Below are 16,005 nucleotides of genomic sequence, written 5' to 3'. Positions count from 1 at the left end.
CCTAAGCATTGCTTGGCGTAGAGGACTGTACTAGGAACAACAAAAGATCTTTCTAAAAAGTAAAGACACTGTCCTGCCCTTGAGGGTATTAAAAGATTTTCATTTAAGAGCAGAGTTTCTTTAGCTTTGAAAAAGGTGTTCTAATAGCCCCTCAAAAGACCATATACTTAGACCAACACTGTGTAAGCACTGCAGTAACAAAAATTCTTGCCTTTAAGGAAAAGAGATGAAATTCAATTATAGTCATGAGTTTCAACACACAATAATGTTAAGTTTTGCATATCACACTCTTGATGTGCATTTTTAATTGAAATATAATTGACCTATATCAGTTTTAGGTATATGATATCATGATTCAATATATGTGTATATTGCAGAATGATCATCTTCAATATGTCAAGATCCATCACTACACATACCTACACTTTTTTCCCTCATGATGGGAAATTTTTAATAAACTCTTACCTTTATTTTCATCTTCAGAAACACAAAATATAAAGTATGTAATGGGGTACTATAGAGAGAATATGTATTTCCTAATTATTGGCTTTCTTTTACTCTCAAAACGGCATGCTAACTGTATTATTAGTGTGCTCAGTCACTCAGTCATGTCCAACTCTTTGTGACTCTATAGACTGTAGCTCCTCCGCCCATGGAATTTCCCAGGCAAGAATACTGGAGTGGGTTTCCATTTCCTCCTCTAGGGGATCTTCCCGACCTAGGGAGCAAACTTGCATCTCCTGTGTCTCCTGCATTAGCAAGCAGACTCTTTACCACTGCACCACCTGGGAAGCCCAGGATTATTTTATTGCACTATTATTATTAACACTAGGAGGCAGAAGCAGCATCGGGAATACTCACATCACTCTGGAGGTCATAGGCTTTCCGAGCATGGATGATGTCATTCTGGTCGGGCAGGCAGGTCCACTCATGCAGAGGATGTTTATAGTCCACATCACTAACCAAAGTCTGACATTTCTTCGCCAAAACAATACCAAGCATGTCCACTGGGCTGCTGAACCTGGTCTTGTATTTTTCAAAATCTTTCTTGTACTCACGGTCACTCTGCATTTTGGCAACGTGGACAGACCACATCATCTTGGGGTCATCATGTATTGCTCGGGCACCAATATGGTGACCCAACTGCTTACGGTAAGCTTCTTTGTATTTGTACTGAAAGAGAGAACCCAGTAAACAAGGAGAAAGCACCAAGGTCCCTGCTGCTCTCTCTGTGGTGATGTTTTTCTACAAAATCCTCAGGACTTCAGGGGAGTTTCATCAAACCCGCTACTGTGATGCTCCACATTGGGGCAAGCTTTCTCTTAAAAAAGAAGATGTGGTGCTCATTTCACCTCCACAGAATAACTCCACAGTGATTCCCTTATATTATGCCAGCAAATCATATGTTTTAACCACAAAAAAATGTGATAGAAAAGTGAACATTGAAAGAATGAACTTCAGTTACAGTGACAGCAGTTTCTCAGAAGTCAGTCATGTGGGCAGACCGAACTGAGAACATATTGGAGGGATGTGTTTATAATGGGTCATTACTTTTCTTCTTTTAAGGCATTCTGCATAATAATTGGCAAGGAGTAGTTTTAAAATGGGCAATTCTTGTTGGTAAAGAGCATAGCGTTTCAGTTTTGCAAGATGAAAAAGTTTTGAAAGTCTGTTGTACAACAGTGTAAATATACTTATGGACTATATACTGAAAGTGGTAAATGGTTATTCAATTTTATTATGATTTAAAAGAAAAACCTACCAAAATGGACAATTTTGCTACTCTTGGATTAATATTTAAGTTGTACAGGAACCTCACATATTCATTTTTAGGGTAAAGGAATATTGATTTTTGTGGACCCCACAGCAAAGAAATATTTAACATTTTTGCTATTTTATGTCCATTCTCAAGTCAAGGGGAAGAACTCAGTTAAACCTGTTTCTTTCCTGGCATCTTTGCCTTGAGTGTAGCCTGAGGAGAGCTCATGAGAATTTATGAGTAGCTCAACATATGCCCACTTAACTTTGCTCAAGGTACTCAGTCCTACTAAGCAAGGACCAAAAGAGCATCAAAGGAACCACAACTCAGTGTATCTCTATGAAACTTGGACAGGTGACTGACTGTCTCAAAGCCTCAATTTATTTGACTATGCAATGAAGGCAGGTGGGTGGATGATGACTACAGAGACTCTCAGCTGTGTTCCAAGAGTGTGATGCCCTATGCAGGTGGCTGGGCTGTTGGTAACAGATGGAAGCATGTGATCAGCTCTTACGTCACTTGCAATCTCCCGGGAGGCCTTGGCAGCCACGATAGGAATGGCGTCACTTCTTAAGTCATATCCTTCTTTCTTGGCTTCTTCCATGGCCTGGCGATAGAGGTTCTGAGGAAAGAAGTAGTAACTTTTAGACACAGTGCCCACTTTCATTCTAAAAATATGTTAATATTTCCATCAAAGGAAGACTGTGATGAAAGGAAGACTACTTTTGGATACAGAACAAAAACTAGTATGTTCAGCCTTTAAATTAAAAAAAAATTTTTTACAAGACCTCTTTCTTTTACTTCTTACTTACACAGTGTGCAAGTTATTTGTTGAACTTGAAGTTTTACTTTTAGCAGGTTTAACTCCTTCAAATTGTACTCATTATTAACTCTGAAATGTGCTTGAATTTGCTCAGCATTTGTTCTTTTCATGAAATTACCAAAAATGTCTGTTTATTTAACTGCAAGTTTGAATTAGGATCAATTTTACCAGCAGAGAATATGATATAGTAACAACATTACTGCCATGAGCATGTACCTGTATTCCAACAGTGCTAAGCTAAGGATCATCCACTGTTTCTGAATATCTTTGTTAACACTATTTGCTCTCTATTCATTTTGTTGATTGCTGGCAATTGCTAGCAGACAGAGGGGTAGCAGGAACCAGGGATTTATGAGTCAAAAGGACAAAACTGATGAAATTATAATAATTTCTTTATGAATTGGCAAAATACCCACTATTCAGTTTCTGTGGCAAGACAGACATACACAGAAGTTAGAACATAGGTATTCCAATGGGAACGCAGCTTGAGAACCACTGCATTAAGTCATCTCTACCTGTAGTATTTAGTCTTTTTTAACTTGTGAACCATTACAAGAATTTAATTCTTAATTAGTAATAATTTTAAAATAACTTTTAGAGTTTGAGAAGGATGTAATTGAATGTTTTTAATGTGGATTATTAATGTGTGACAATTCACATTCTCTTATGTTGCAACTTTTTATAAGGAAAAGCTAAAGTAGACAAGAATAAATTTAATGTATTTGAGATAAAATCCCAAGGGAGGGCATTTGTTCTTAAAAATTTCTAGAAATGTTTATTTTGTAACTAGAGAGTCAAATACTCTTATACTTTATATTTTTCCTTTGAACGATAAATTCTCAAGTTTGCCCTTATGTATAAGTGGGAAAAAATGTGCTTGAATCATTTTGTGGCTTCAGGCCAAACATTTTATTCTTTCAACAATGGAAAAAGAGGCCAGGCTTCAAGGAAAACACTTTTAGTGTCATCAAGTCTACGTTTTAAAGAATGTCTAGTAAGTTCAAACATTCCAAGAGAACTAGAACAGGTAAATGTGAGTTTAAGACAAAAAAAAGAAGATATGGTTGCTTTTTTATTTTGTTTACTAAGTATGACGTGAAGGTATCATTGGTAATGGGTTGAGAAGAAATTCACATGGGCCATTCTAAAATCTAATCTTCAAAGACAGTCTTTAGGGAATTAACATAATTATGCAATTTAAAAGAAATAAATCCAGCTGAAAATTTGAGAAGTAAAAAAAAATAGCCTAATTTCCTCTCAGCAGTCTGAAAAAAAAAAGAAAGAAATCCTACTTCATCTGACCTAATTTTAATAAAAGGGAGAGGCTTAAAAGTATCATTACCCTTTGGCATAGAAACTAACAGCATCTGTCTAGGGTGAGGCAGAACATCTGGGAAAAGCTAATCCAACAGAGAAGCTCTGTGGCCAAGAGAAAAATTGTTCATTCAAAATTGACTGAAGCCAAGATCAGTCAAATACTTATGATCAGGCTTGTCCTTGGGCCTTTTTATAGTGCTAGACAAAAGGAAACTGAGTCCTCTTCATTTATATTTGATGTGCCTCTTCTTCAGGGCTACATGATAGGCAAAAGTAATTAACAGGAGTAAAATAATGAATGTGGTCAGGACTTGAAAATGAGTACTTAAAATTTCCAATGTTCTCAAATTAAAGGCAACCCCACCCTCTTTTTTTTTTTTTTGAATGAAGATACACAGAAGCATGTAAGAAATCAACATTCATCTTGAATGAACCAGGTAATTCTTGACCTTGATGAGAACAATTGGGTAAGAAACTGTTTCCTATTCTGCAAAGATATGTGGGGCTGCAAAGATATTTAGTGGGGCTGGAGACAGTAGGTTAAAAAATGTTTTTTTATTGTTCTCTTACAGTTTTGAGATGGATGAATTTAAGAATTATTTCAGTTCTTGTAAATGTGGTTATTTTTAGCATAAATCAAATAAACAGGCTATTTTAAGCATAGATTAAATAAAACTAATTTTCATGGTGACTTGAATGTAAAGGGAAGAAATTAGTTTATTAAGCAGTTATTATGTGCCAGGCTCCACCCAGGACATACTACACATACTACCCTATCTAGCCATCATAAAAATTTTTCAATAGCCATTTTTATTTCATTTTACTGATGAGATGACTAAAGGAAACTCACTGAACAAATTTTGAAGCAAGTACTAACCTGATAAACGGCAGTAATTATTTAAATTAAAATCACAATATGATTTAATCATTAATAGTTGACTTTGAGAGTTTTTCCCCCCTACTCATGACATGGAGATATTTTTGTATTTATCTGTTTTTTCTATTTTTTTTTTTATTGAAATATAGTATGGATGTAAGAGTTGGACCATAAAGAAGGTTGAGAACCGAAGAACTGATGCTTTTGAACTGTAGTGCTGAAGAAGACTCTTAAGAGGCCTTTGGACAGCAAGGAGATAGACCAGTCAATCCTAAAGGAAATCAACCCCAAATATTCATTGGAAGGACTGATGCTGAAGCTGAAGCTCCAACACACTGGCCACCTGATGTGAAGAACAGACTCACTGGAAAAAGACCCTAATTCTGGGAAAGATTGAGGGCAAGAGGAAAAGGGAGTGACAGAGGACAAGATGGTTGGATAGCATCACTGACTCAGTGGACATGAGTTTAAGCAAACTCTGGGAGATAGTGGAGAACAGGGAAGCCTGGCATGTAGCATTTCATGGGGTCACAAAGAGTTGGACACGACTTAGCAACTGAACAACAACAAATAGTTGATTTAATAATACAATGATATGTGTTATTTTCTTCTATAACTATTTTTGAATACAAGGATACATATATTCATGGTAGGTTACAGACAAAAATAAATAAATAAAACTAAACTAACTGGTCAATATGTGAATTAAACCCATAATTCTGACCTTTCTGCTACATCAGCAAAATCAACATGGTCAGGTTCAAATAAACAGTCTTACCTCACTATAATTTATTTTATTTTGTCTTGCCAATGTAATTTCAGGTGTATCAGGCATCATGTGGATTTGAGTCTTGTCTTTGTCCCAGGCTTCTGTGTATAAGCGCTGTGAAGGATAAAAAAGGTTATTGAATTAGGAAAACAATGGTTGTTGTAAACAGAGGTTTCCAACTTTGCGATCATGACAAAAGTTGAAAGTTACCATCCTTACTATCTGGGCTGTGTGCTGTACACCAACATTCTTCGATCTCTTTGATGTTACAATATATATAGTCACTAAATATAAGTGTAGGATAAGATATGAAAAGAAAATGTGTGTGTATTTTGTTACAAGACCACCTACACTTCGATTAGATTAAAAGCAAGTACTATCTAAGCATGTATACACATCTATATGTACCGAGGTTATATCAGCAAATCCATCCCATGATTTTGTTTGTTTATTGGCTGCAGATGTACCTGTTATGCCATGTCTAGATTTCTTTTTGATAAATGTCATAAAGACTTGCACCTGACTTGTTTGTTCTATATTTACTTAGGTAAGTACAAAACAAGAAAAAAAAAAAACCTTGATATCAAACATGTATAACTGTTAGACTTAAAACAATTTAAACACCAAACAGTTGTCCTACTTCTATTTCACAAGAGATATCAAAGCAGAAGTTTCTACATACATTTTGAGATACCCAACCAAATCGCCATACACAGGATGTCAATTGGATAAAACAAAAAAGACTTAGCTAGTCATAGATATTCTCAAAGACATACAGCCATACTTTATTTTCCCCCAAATTGAGGGCTCACCTTGTTCATGTTGATGGCATTGTTCTTGGCTAGCACCTGTTCCAGGGAATCAGGCACACTGGTGAATTTCAGCGTGTCTGGACGCTGGCGGTAGAGGTTATCACTCAGTATCTCTGCAGCTCTCTTGCACTTGACCACATCCACAGACCCAATGGGGACCCAACCAATGCCTCTCAGCCACTGGAGATCTGATTTATAAATGTTCTGGTGAGATCAAACACAAAAGCAAGGATTACTGAAACTGTTTTGGCACTTGATTTCAAAAATGAATGCAAAGGACTGGAAAATGTGGATAGACAAACTTTATGTCTATGTCTTTTAACATATGAAGCCCAATAGGATATAGTTCATGGTATTATGTTCTCTCTAAAAGAAAAGCAAAGCACAGTAAATTAAGGGTGGGGAGGAAAAAAACATTATTCTTTTCCTGAGGGCTTTACCAATGCTAGACCATTATCTGCATATTTACTACGTATTACCATCATGAGTATGGTCAACAGCGGTATTTAATGGGTCTCAGCACTTACATCACTCTGGAGGTCGTAGGCCCGCCGAGCATGGATGACATCGCTCTGGTCGGGCAGGCACGTCCACTGGTGCAGGTAGTTCTTGTAGTCTATGTCACTGACCAAGGTCTGGCACTTCTTGGCCAGCACCACCCCCAGCATGTCCACTGGGCTGCTGAACTTGGTCTTCCACTTCTCAAAGTCCTTCTTGTACTCCCGGTCACTCTGGATCTTGGCCACGTGCATGGACCACATCATCTTGGGGTCATCTTTGATGTCCCGGGCTCCAATGTGGTGGCCGAGCTGCTTGCGGTAACCATCTTTGTATTTATACTGAAATAAAAGTAGTCATTTAAAAAAATAAAAATGAATGAAAAGGCCTAAAAGTTTTATTAATATAAAACTCTATTTTAAAATTGGTAATTCTTGTAGAGAAATGAATCATCTGAATATCAACTTATCTCCTCATCCTAAACTCTGACTAGACTTCACAGCAATACTCTAATGGGAAGCAGGCCAAACGACATAGTTCATGGTTTGCAGATGTTAAGTCTCTGGAAATAAAGGCAGCAACACTTTTCAGAAAATCAACTGGAGTTAATACAGCCTTTTTTTTTTTTTTTATCTTGGGCCAGTGAAATCGTTAACCCAGAAGTTTTACGTGTGATTTTGAGAATGCTACTCCTGAGTGCACGGGAACAATTTTACCCCCAGCCCGCTGCACCCCTCCCAAATGCGGCTCTGCCGACTTTCACTGATTTACAGGACTCCCGAAACGGACTGGCTTGTGTTTCCGTCCTTACATACCTGGTCTATTGGAGATGAAATTTGGGTGAGGTTTGTTGGGATTCCTTGAGGGGGAAAAATAGATTATATGACTATAAGAAAGTGGTGTGTTGTTGGTGGCGGTAAGAGCTGACTGTGGATTATCTTCTGTCCACTTCAGGGAACAACATTACACAAATCCTAGCGTATATCTACAGAAGTCTGAATTCTCCACCAAAGGTACTTCTTTCAGAGACAGCAGAAAGAGAAATCAGGCTCACTATATTGTTGGTTTAGGATGTCATAAAACTCTTTTTTCATTTAAAAATAACTCAAAAGGAAGCACTTAAAGTAGTTTTTCAAAGAAAGGATTGGCAAAAATCCCGAGCAGGTTTTAGTTCAGTTCAGTTGCTCAGTCATGTCCGACTCTTTGCAACCCCATGAACTGCAGCACGCCAGGCCTCCCTGTACATCACCAACTCCCGGAGTTCACCCAAACTCATGTCCATCGAGTCGGTGATGCCATCCAGCCATCTCATCCTCTGTCATCCCCTTCTCCTCCTGCCTCCAATCCCTCCCAGGATCAGGGTCTTTTCCAATGAGTCAGTTCTTCACATCAGATGACCAAAGTATTGGAGTTTCAGCTTCAGCATCAGTCCTTCCAATGAATATTCAGGACTGATTTTCTTTAGGATTGACTGGTTGGATCTCCTTGTAGTCCAAGGGACTTTCAAAAGTCTTCTCCAAAACCACAGTTCAAAAGCATCAATTCTTCGGCATTCAGCTTTCTTTATAGTCCAACTCTCATATCCATACATGACTATTGGAAAAACCATAGCTTTGACTAGACGGACCTTTGTCAGCAAAGTAATATCTGTTTCGTAATATGCTATCTAGGTTGGTCATAGTATGAAAGGGCAAAAAGATACAAACAAATGTAGATTCAAATTCTTTTTTTTTTTTTCCTGAAGTTTAGGATACTTGCTCTGCCTATGGGGTCTGAATACTAAAATCTTTTGGAGTTAAATTATTAAAGGGCTTTACAAATGAAAGACTTCATTTAAAGCACAATAAATGTGCTTTAACTGACACCCAGAAGAAGCGTGCTATTGTAATACTGACTCTGCCCTCCCACCCCAACCAGTCATGTGTATCTGTATATCCATGGAGTGTTGCTACTCACATCACTGATGATGTCCCTGGAGGCCTTGGCTGCCACGATCGGGATGGCATCACTTCTCAAGTCGTAGCCTTTCTTCTTTGCTTCTTCGTTGGCGAGTTTGTATAGAGTCTATAGGAGGAAAGTCAGAGTTAAAGCAGGTTTGACAGTGAAAGATTTGATGGCAACAATCTGGAGTTTATCAAGTGACATATCACAAAATTTTAAAAAGGAAAGGCTCTGGAAACAACTTCCTAGCGGTATTGGAAAGCAAATAAATTATATTTTACCAAAAAACTCTGTAGCATAAGAAACAAATGAAATATATCAATGAGTATTAACATAGAATAATCTATTATTTATATCATTATAGATTTATATATAATATGTAGGTTATATGATATATTATGTATACCAACATAGATTAATATAATTTAGTGATATAGATTGATGAACAAAGCATCAATTTATACATCTTAAGTGAAAAGAAACCTGCAGGACAATATGTTTAATATTACTCATTTGATAAAAAATAACATTTATATACTCTTATTCATTATTAAAAATTTTTGACAATCATGGTATTTTATAATATTTAAAAAACAAATGAGAAAACGATCAAAGCACAACTTAAAGTTAACTTGAGTACAATCACAACTTTAAGATTCTAACTTTTGGCTGCCTCATGTTAGTAAAACATGCACCTATAAAATTGCATTTTACTTAAAAAAATAGTAATTAGCCTTGTCAACGGAGAACACGTTTTTCTAATGCCTAAGGTTCTCTTCCTATAAAAAGAGCTTGATTATTTCATTTCCCCCTGTTCCCTTTAGGAAAATATGCCCAGTGCCCTCCTCTGCATATCTCCATGCTCTAAGCAGGATTCACCCCCGAGGGAAGTGGAGCTGACTCTCCTGCTCCAGCATGGCCTATACTTGCATGAGGAACCCAATTCTGGGGTTCACTTAGCAAGTTCATTTGGCTCTCATACAAACGTGCCCTTGAAACTAACTTTAGTAATAAAAGATGTGAGATTTTGACTTCTAGTTTCATTGCTTTGCTTTCCTTCTAATTCCACTCAGGATCCAGGTGGGAAAGGGGTATGTATTATTAGAGGCCCCCTTGGTTGGGCTGCCAGATTTAACAAATAGGAAGATAGCATGCCAAGCTCAACTTGAATTTCAGATAAACAGCAAATAATGTTTTCATATAAATAATATATCAGTATTACATTTGGTCATACTACCCCTTGGAAATGCCAAAAATACTCTCCAGTTGCACTGACTCACACCAGTAAAGACCATAAATGGAAAAGATAACGTGACTTCAGTTTTCCCCTGGAATCCTATAGCATATGATATTCAACTACAGATGAAAGGTTGGATGGGCTGAGTGTTCATATCACAGAGTTATACCCTCCAGGACAGCTGAGATCCAAGATTCTTCATAAAAGTAAGTGTAGAAAACAACTACAATGACAACCACAAGTATGGCCCCACAAGATTTTCCCCTACCTCACTGTAGTTGAGTTTGTTCTGCCTTGCCAGCATGATCTCTGGAGTATCAGGCATTATGTGAATTTGAGTCTTGTCTTTGTCCCAGGCCTCTGTGTATAAGCGCTATCAAAGAATATGTTGATAGAAAAGAAAGAACATGTTATAGAAGACCATTTGAAACAGAATTACAAAAAGTCAATTAAAGCAGGAATGTTATTGACCTAATTAGGAAAAAATAAATCAGACTAAGATATATTCAACTGAGGTTTGAGTCTTAATGATGGTTATCAGGGTTACAACTGAGGATAACAGAAATTACTTAGAGGATTTCAAGTATGTCATTTAGGTGGTAAACAGACCCCACACTTGCATGGACAATTTTAACTCCACTAGTGATTAATGTCTCAGAACCTCTTTTTGCATCTTGGAGAAGCTTGAGGCAGCTGGAGCTCACCTTGTTCATGTTGATGGCGTTGTTCTTGGCCAGCACCTGCTCCAGGGAATCAGGCACACTGGTAAATTTCAGCGTGTCTGGAGGCTGACGGTAGAGGTTATCACTCAGTATCTCTGCAGCTCTCTTGCACTTGACCACATCCACAGACCCAATGGGGACCCAGCCAATGCCCCTCAGCCACTGGAGATCGGACTTGTAAACATTCTGTGAGGAGGAAAAAGGCAGGAATTCTTTAGCAAGATTGAAAAATTTAGGGTCAAGATACAAATAGAATCAATAATAAAGTACGATTCTGGTTGTTGCTTTTATAGAAAACAGGCTCGTTGTATTAGGCAAACCAGCAGAGGAAGTATGTTCAAAAATGACCCAGAAAAGTAACAAAAAATGATAAAATATTTCAGATTGTTAGGACAAGAGTAATTGAAATGAGTATCTTCTGTCAGCCAGTTCAGTGGATGTTCACTCTGTGTCAACAGGAAAAGAAGCTAACCCAGAGAAAGAGCAACTGCGCAAACATCCAGCTACAGGCTTTCCGTAAATAAATGTTGCTGCTGCTGCTGCTAAGTTGCTTCAGTCGTGTCCAACTCTGTGCTCCCCCGTCCCTGGGATTCTCCAGGCAAGAACACTGGAGTAGGTTGCCATTTCCTTCTCCAATGCATGAAAGTGAAAAGGGAAAGTGAAGTCGCTCAGTCGTGTCCGACTCTTCGCGATCCCATGGACTGCAGCCTACCAGGCTCCTCCGTCCATGGGATTTTCCAGGCAAGAGTACTGGAGTGGGGTGCCATTGCCTTCTCCAAAATAAATGTTAATAAATGTTCTTTCTAGTCAAAAGAAACACTATGCAGCTATTAAAAGCCTATTTTAAAGAATATCAGTGACTTGTAGAAATGTCATTAATATGATGATAACAAAAAAGTAGCATAGAAAACAATATGTGTATTACACGAGCAAGAGAGGGCTTTTTCAGTGGTTGGATTATTATTGCCTTCTATGTGTTTTTTTCTTATATTTCAAAAACATCTGTAATGCTCTTTTTTCTAAGCAATAAGAAAAGAAGTTAAAATGTAATGACAGGACTTCCCTGGAGATGGTTAAGACAGTGCTCCCAATGTAGGGGGCCTGGGTTCAATCCCTGCTCAGGGAACTAAGATTCCACATGTGGCCAGAAAGTAAAAACAAAACAGAACAATAATGACAGAGAACCTCTGAAGCCCAGAGGCAGACCTTTGGCTACTTTAACACTGTTCAAGATTCAGGACAAAAAAACGATCATCTTATTAGTCTGCAACCCAGCTTTTCACCAAATTCTCAGGATGGGAAGCATGGACTCCTTTCCAGAACTGTCTTTCCATGTCTTTATTTGACACTTTAAGTAATTTTTTCTGCTAAAGGCTTTCATTCATAACTACTTCACAGTGGTGGAATTGGACCTTTGCCCAGCTCATTTGAAGGATTTTTACCTGGAACAGCATCTAAGTAGAGCATACAGGTGGCTCTTTTACTGTCTAGACTAAAGGCTGGTTGGAATTGCCTTATTCTGAGTAGTTACCGCCCTTTAAATAACAGCAAGAATGAAAACAATAACATTTTACACTTCTGGATTGTTTAACTTTCATATGCTTCCCACATTGTTACGACTATGTCACTATGAGAAGGAGGGGATCTCAAAAGGGCATCTGACAAATGCAGGCAAGTGGTCTGTCAATGTGGTCACTCCATGGGTGCATTAACTGTTTTTAACTACCTTCCTTGTGCAGGAAAAGCCTTCTTTGTAAAACACAGGGCTCTGCATCTTGTGGAAGGCTACAGAACACATGTGGGAGTTGCCACAGGCAGGCTACAGTTTCTAGGAACAACCACTTAATGAATAATTATTGTCAATTCATGTTATTCTCCAAAGTCCTCTAATGCTTAGTAATTCCTTCAAACATCTATAAAACATATGCTGCAAAAAATGCGCTTCTCACATCCAGATTGGAGATGGTGCCTCTGCTTCCAATAGGCACTAGGTTCTGTCATTACCTTGTGACTGCTCCACAAAGAACCCTGCTGAGAGGAAAAAGTGCCAGGGAAATGACCCAATAGCGTCCAGACTCGGTGACTTCTCTTATTTCATAAGAACAACAATCTTGCAGCAGTAGTCTACTAATGATAAACTTATTTGTTTTTCAAGAAAGCTAAAAACAAATTCTTGAGTAACTTTTTAAAAAACAAAAATGTGTTCTTTCCCCGTTAAAAGAATAAAATAAAAGGTCTCCCTGTGGTAGACCTGGAATTCCAACACTGCTTAATTCCAGTTTATTTTTATAAGACTAAGTCCGGTCAGTAAACTTCACTTCCTTGTAAAGCCTAGTAATGTATCCACAATTAAACAGTAAAACTATTCTCTGATTCACATCTCATTCACTAAACAAGAAATCCTAGTTTGAGTAGCCCAGTGAGTTGTTTACGAAGGATGGCTTTCATATGGTTCAATTTCCTTCTGCACACAGCTGTTATAGATGCTGTACTCACGTCACTCTGGAGGTCGTAGGCCTGCCGAGCATGGATGACATCGCTCTGGTCGGGCAGGCACGTCCACTGGTGCAGGTAGTTCTTGTAGTCTATGTCACTGACCAAGGTCTGGCACTTCTTGGCCAGCACCACCCCCAGCATGTCCACTGGGCTGCTGAACTTGGTCTTCCACTTCTCAAAGTCCTTCTTGTACTCCCGGTCACTCTGGATCTTGGCCACGTGCATGGACCACATCATCTTGGGGTCATCTTTGATGTCCCGGGCTCCAATGTGGTGGCCGAGCTGCTTGCGGTAACCATCTTTGTATTTGTACTGAAATGAAAATGCACAAATCAGATTTTCATTAGAAGCCTTTAGAGGTCACAAGTCTGTACAAATCATCTTGCTTATATCACAGTTGTAAGCTGATACTTTTGCTAATAAGCACTAACTCAAGGCAGTAGCCTACCTTTCCTCTGGAAGCTTATAGTGGTAATAAAATAGATGGAATTGATATGATTGTAGTGTATACCCCAAATCACCTATGGCCTAGTAATAATGAATAGTTCCTGAGGCAGGACATGCACACAGTGGAGAGGCCATTTGGACCAAGGAACTTGGAGAAATGGGTTAGACACTAAAAGCATATCAGAAAAGAGATGTGCTCAGTGACAAGATGGGTTTAATAAGTAGTAAAATGATTGTCTGGTTTCTGTGAAGATAAAGTCAAGGTCAAGGACTACCTGCAGTAGCAACAGAAAAGAATTTAGTATTTCATAATGGATTCAGACTTCCAGTGATGGTGGCAAATTTGGTATCATTTTGCAAATTGACTAAACTAGGGGAGCTGACATAGCAGCCCAGCTGGTTAGAGCATGTTCCTAATAAAGTCATAGGTTCTCATTCTCATGGACGAACAGTGTTTTTGTTATTCCATGGCCAATGACATCGTCCTGGAATCCAAGTTAATTACCCAAAATACAAGCTTCTAGTCACAAAGATAACTGAGTGAGAAAGTATAGATGAGTCAGCAGAGGCAATATAGTACAGTGGGAAGGAATGAGATGGACTGGAGTTTCAACTCCACCACTGACTAAGAGTTTGACTTTAGACAAGTTGCTTAAGCAATCCACAAAACAGGGATAATCACAATACTTACATCCTAGGGTAATTACGAAAAATAAGTGACATAATGCATGTAACACTTTTAGCACAGATTTCTCAGTGCTTTCGGTTATTATTACTTTGGTATCTATTATTATTTGCATTCATCCACTTGTAGGAAAGGCCCAATGTATGTAAACTAAAGTAAGTCACTAATATGGTCTTTCTACATAAAACACAGTGTATTACCATATTCCCAAATAGTGGGCCTTGAATTTTAGAGCAGTGGTCTGTTCTCCAAGAATCCCCTGAGGTACCAAGGAAGGATGATGGTTTTATTCTGCAAGGTACAAGCCACAAGCCAGGAGCTGGTTAAGGGTGCAAGCTTGGGCTAGTCTGTCTTCTTCTCATAGTCGTATAAGGGTGAATTGTAATGATAAATGTCATATGCATTTCTTGAGTTAAAATGCTATATAAAGCCAGGCCATGATTCTCACTGGGAGAACTTAAGTTTATGAGTCACTCTTTCCATCAGCACTGTGACAATTTTATATAAGTACCTCCAAGCCTGCAGCTATACTCTAACAAATTCCACATGAATGGCTCTTTCTCTGTTCTTGGTGGATCAGCTTTCACTGTAGTACTGTGTCTTAACAGTTATAAAAATTTAATAAACATTCAATTTTTTATTTCCCTCAAAGCTAGATTTTAGAAAAATCCTATGCAAATATATCAGGCTTTCTTTCCAAAAGGCCAGGAAAGTTCTTTTCAAAGATTTAGTTCAGTGAAAATGTCCCTTCAGACTGACCACATACTTGCAGTAAAATCGACAACTCACATCACTGATGATGTCCCTGGAGGCCTTGGCTGCCACAATTGGGATGGCATCACTTCGCAAGTCGTAGCCTTTCTTCTTTGCTTCTTCATGGGCGAGTTTGTACAGATTCTAAATTTGAGCCAAAAAAAAAAAAAATCAGTTAGATGTTGACATTCACACCCAAATATTAACAGAGAACTAAAACAATTCACTAAGTTCTACACAGGTAGGTGCCTGTGATCATCTCACTGTTGAGAGTCCTATGCTTTGTGACTTTTTTGGCAAAGTTGAGTCTTAAAAATGATACGGAACATGGTACCTTTGTCTTTCATTTTTAAAGTTATGTTACATTAACTGTATATAGGTATTATTCATTGTTTTAAAATTTTGAGTTTTAACAAGGAATCAGTTTTGGAAAGCTGAAACAAATGGGTCTAGGTGGCAAGAGTGGACAGGAGGAAAACTAATTCAATCTACATTATTTTGCACTAACTCTGTGCTGTGGCAGTGCTTGGTACTTGAGAGCCAAACATGAATATGACCTTTCTCACTTCCAAGATTGCTGGAGAACTGATGGAAAGACTGACGTGGAACAAGCTGCCAAGAAGTCAAACTACAAATGGTGCTTTAACCATATGATTAGAACAAACTCCAGGAAGGAGAAATTGATTCCGAATTGAAAGATCAGGAAGTTTTCAGTGATAAACATGGTTTCCATAGACTGAGATGGCGGTCAAGGGCACAGGGACTTGTATGAATCAAAGTACGGGGGAGGAAAAGTGCAGGGATGTCAAAGGAAGTGGGGGCAGTGCCAGGCAGAGGAAATGGCAACAGGACTGAAAAAAGTCGGAGTT

The 16,005-nt window shown here is 38.3% G+C and overlaps 1 protein-coding gene across 19 annotated transcripts in view; it reads right to left on the bottom strand.

Annotated features, from left to right (window-relative positions):
* The window catches only part of NEB (nebulin), a 219,190-nt gene that overhangs the window by 115,601 nt on the left and 87,584 nt on the right, over window positions 1-16,005 (bottom strand). For all 19 annotated transcript variants that reach the window (XM_024980659.2, XM_024980560.2, XM_024980573.2 and 16 more), the window contains exons 64-73: window positions 15,173-15,280; window positions 13,252-13,563; window positions 10,738-10,941; window positions 10,302-10,406; window positions 8,812-8,919; window positions 6,885-7,196; window positions 6,358-6,561; window positions 5,555-5,659; window positions 2,274-2,381; window positions 862-1,173 (exon numbers count right to left, since the gene is read on the bottom strand). In XM_024980659.2, coding sequence (XP_024836427.1) covers window positions 862-1,173; window positions 2,274-2,381; window positions 5,555-5,659; window positions 6,358-6,561; window positions 6,885-7,196; window positions 8,812-8,919; window positions 10,302-10,406; window positions 10,738-10,941; window positions 13,252-13,563; window positions 15,173-15,280 — 1,878 coding nt within the window. The remainder of the gene's footprint in view (window positions 1-861; window positions 1,174-2,273; window positions 2,382-5,554; window positions 5,660-6,357; window positions 6,562-6,884; window positions 7,197-8,811; window positions 8,920-10,301; window positions 10,407-10,737; window positions 10,942-13,251; window positions 13,564-15,172; window positions 15,281-16,005) is intronic.

Source organism: Bos taurus, chromosome 2 (genome assembly GCF_002263795.3).
Source record: "Bos taurus isolate L1 Dominette 01449 registration number 42190680 breed Hereford chromosome 2, ARS-UCD2.0, whole genome shotgun sequence".
In the NCBI taxonomy this organism is placed as follows: Eukaryota; Metazoa; Chordata; class Mammalia; order Artiodactyla; family Bovidae; genus Bos; species Bos taurus.
This window is presented reverse-complemented; position numbering and strand designations above follow the sequence as displayed.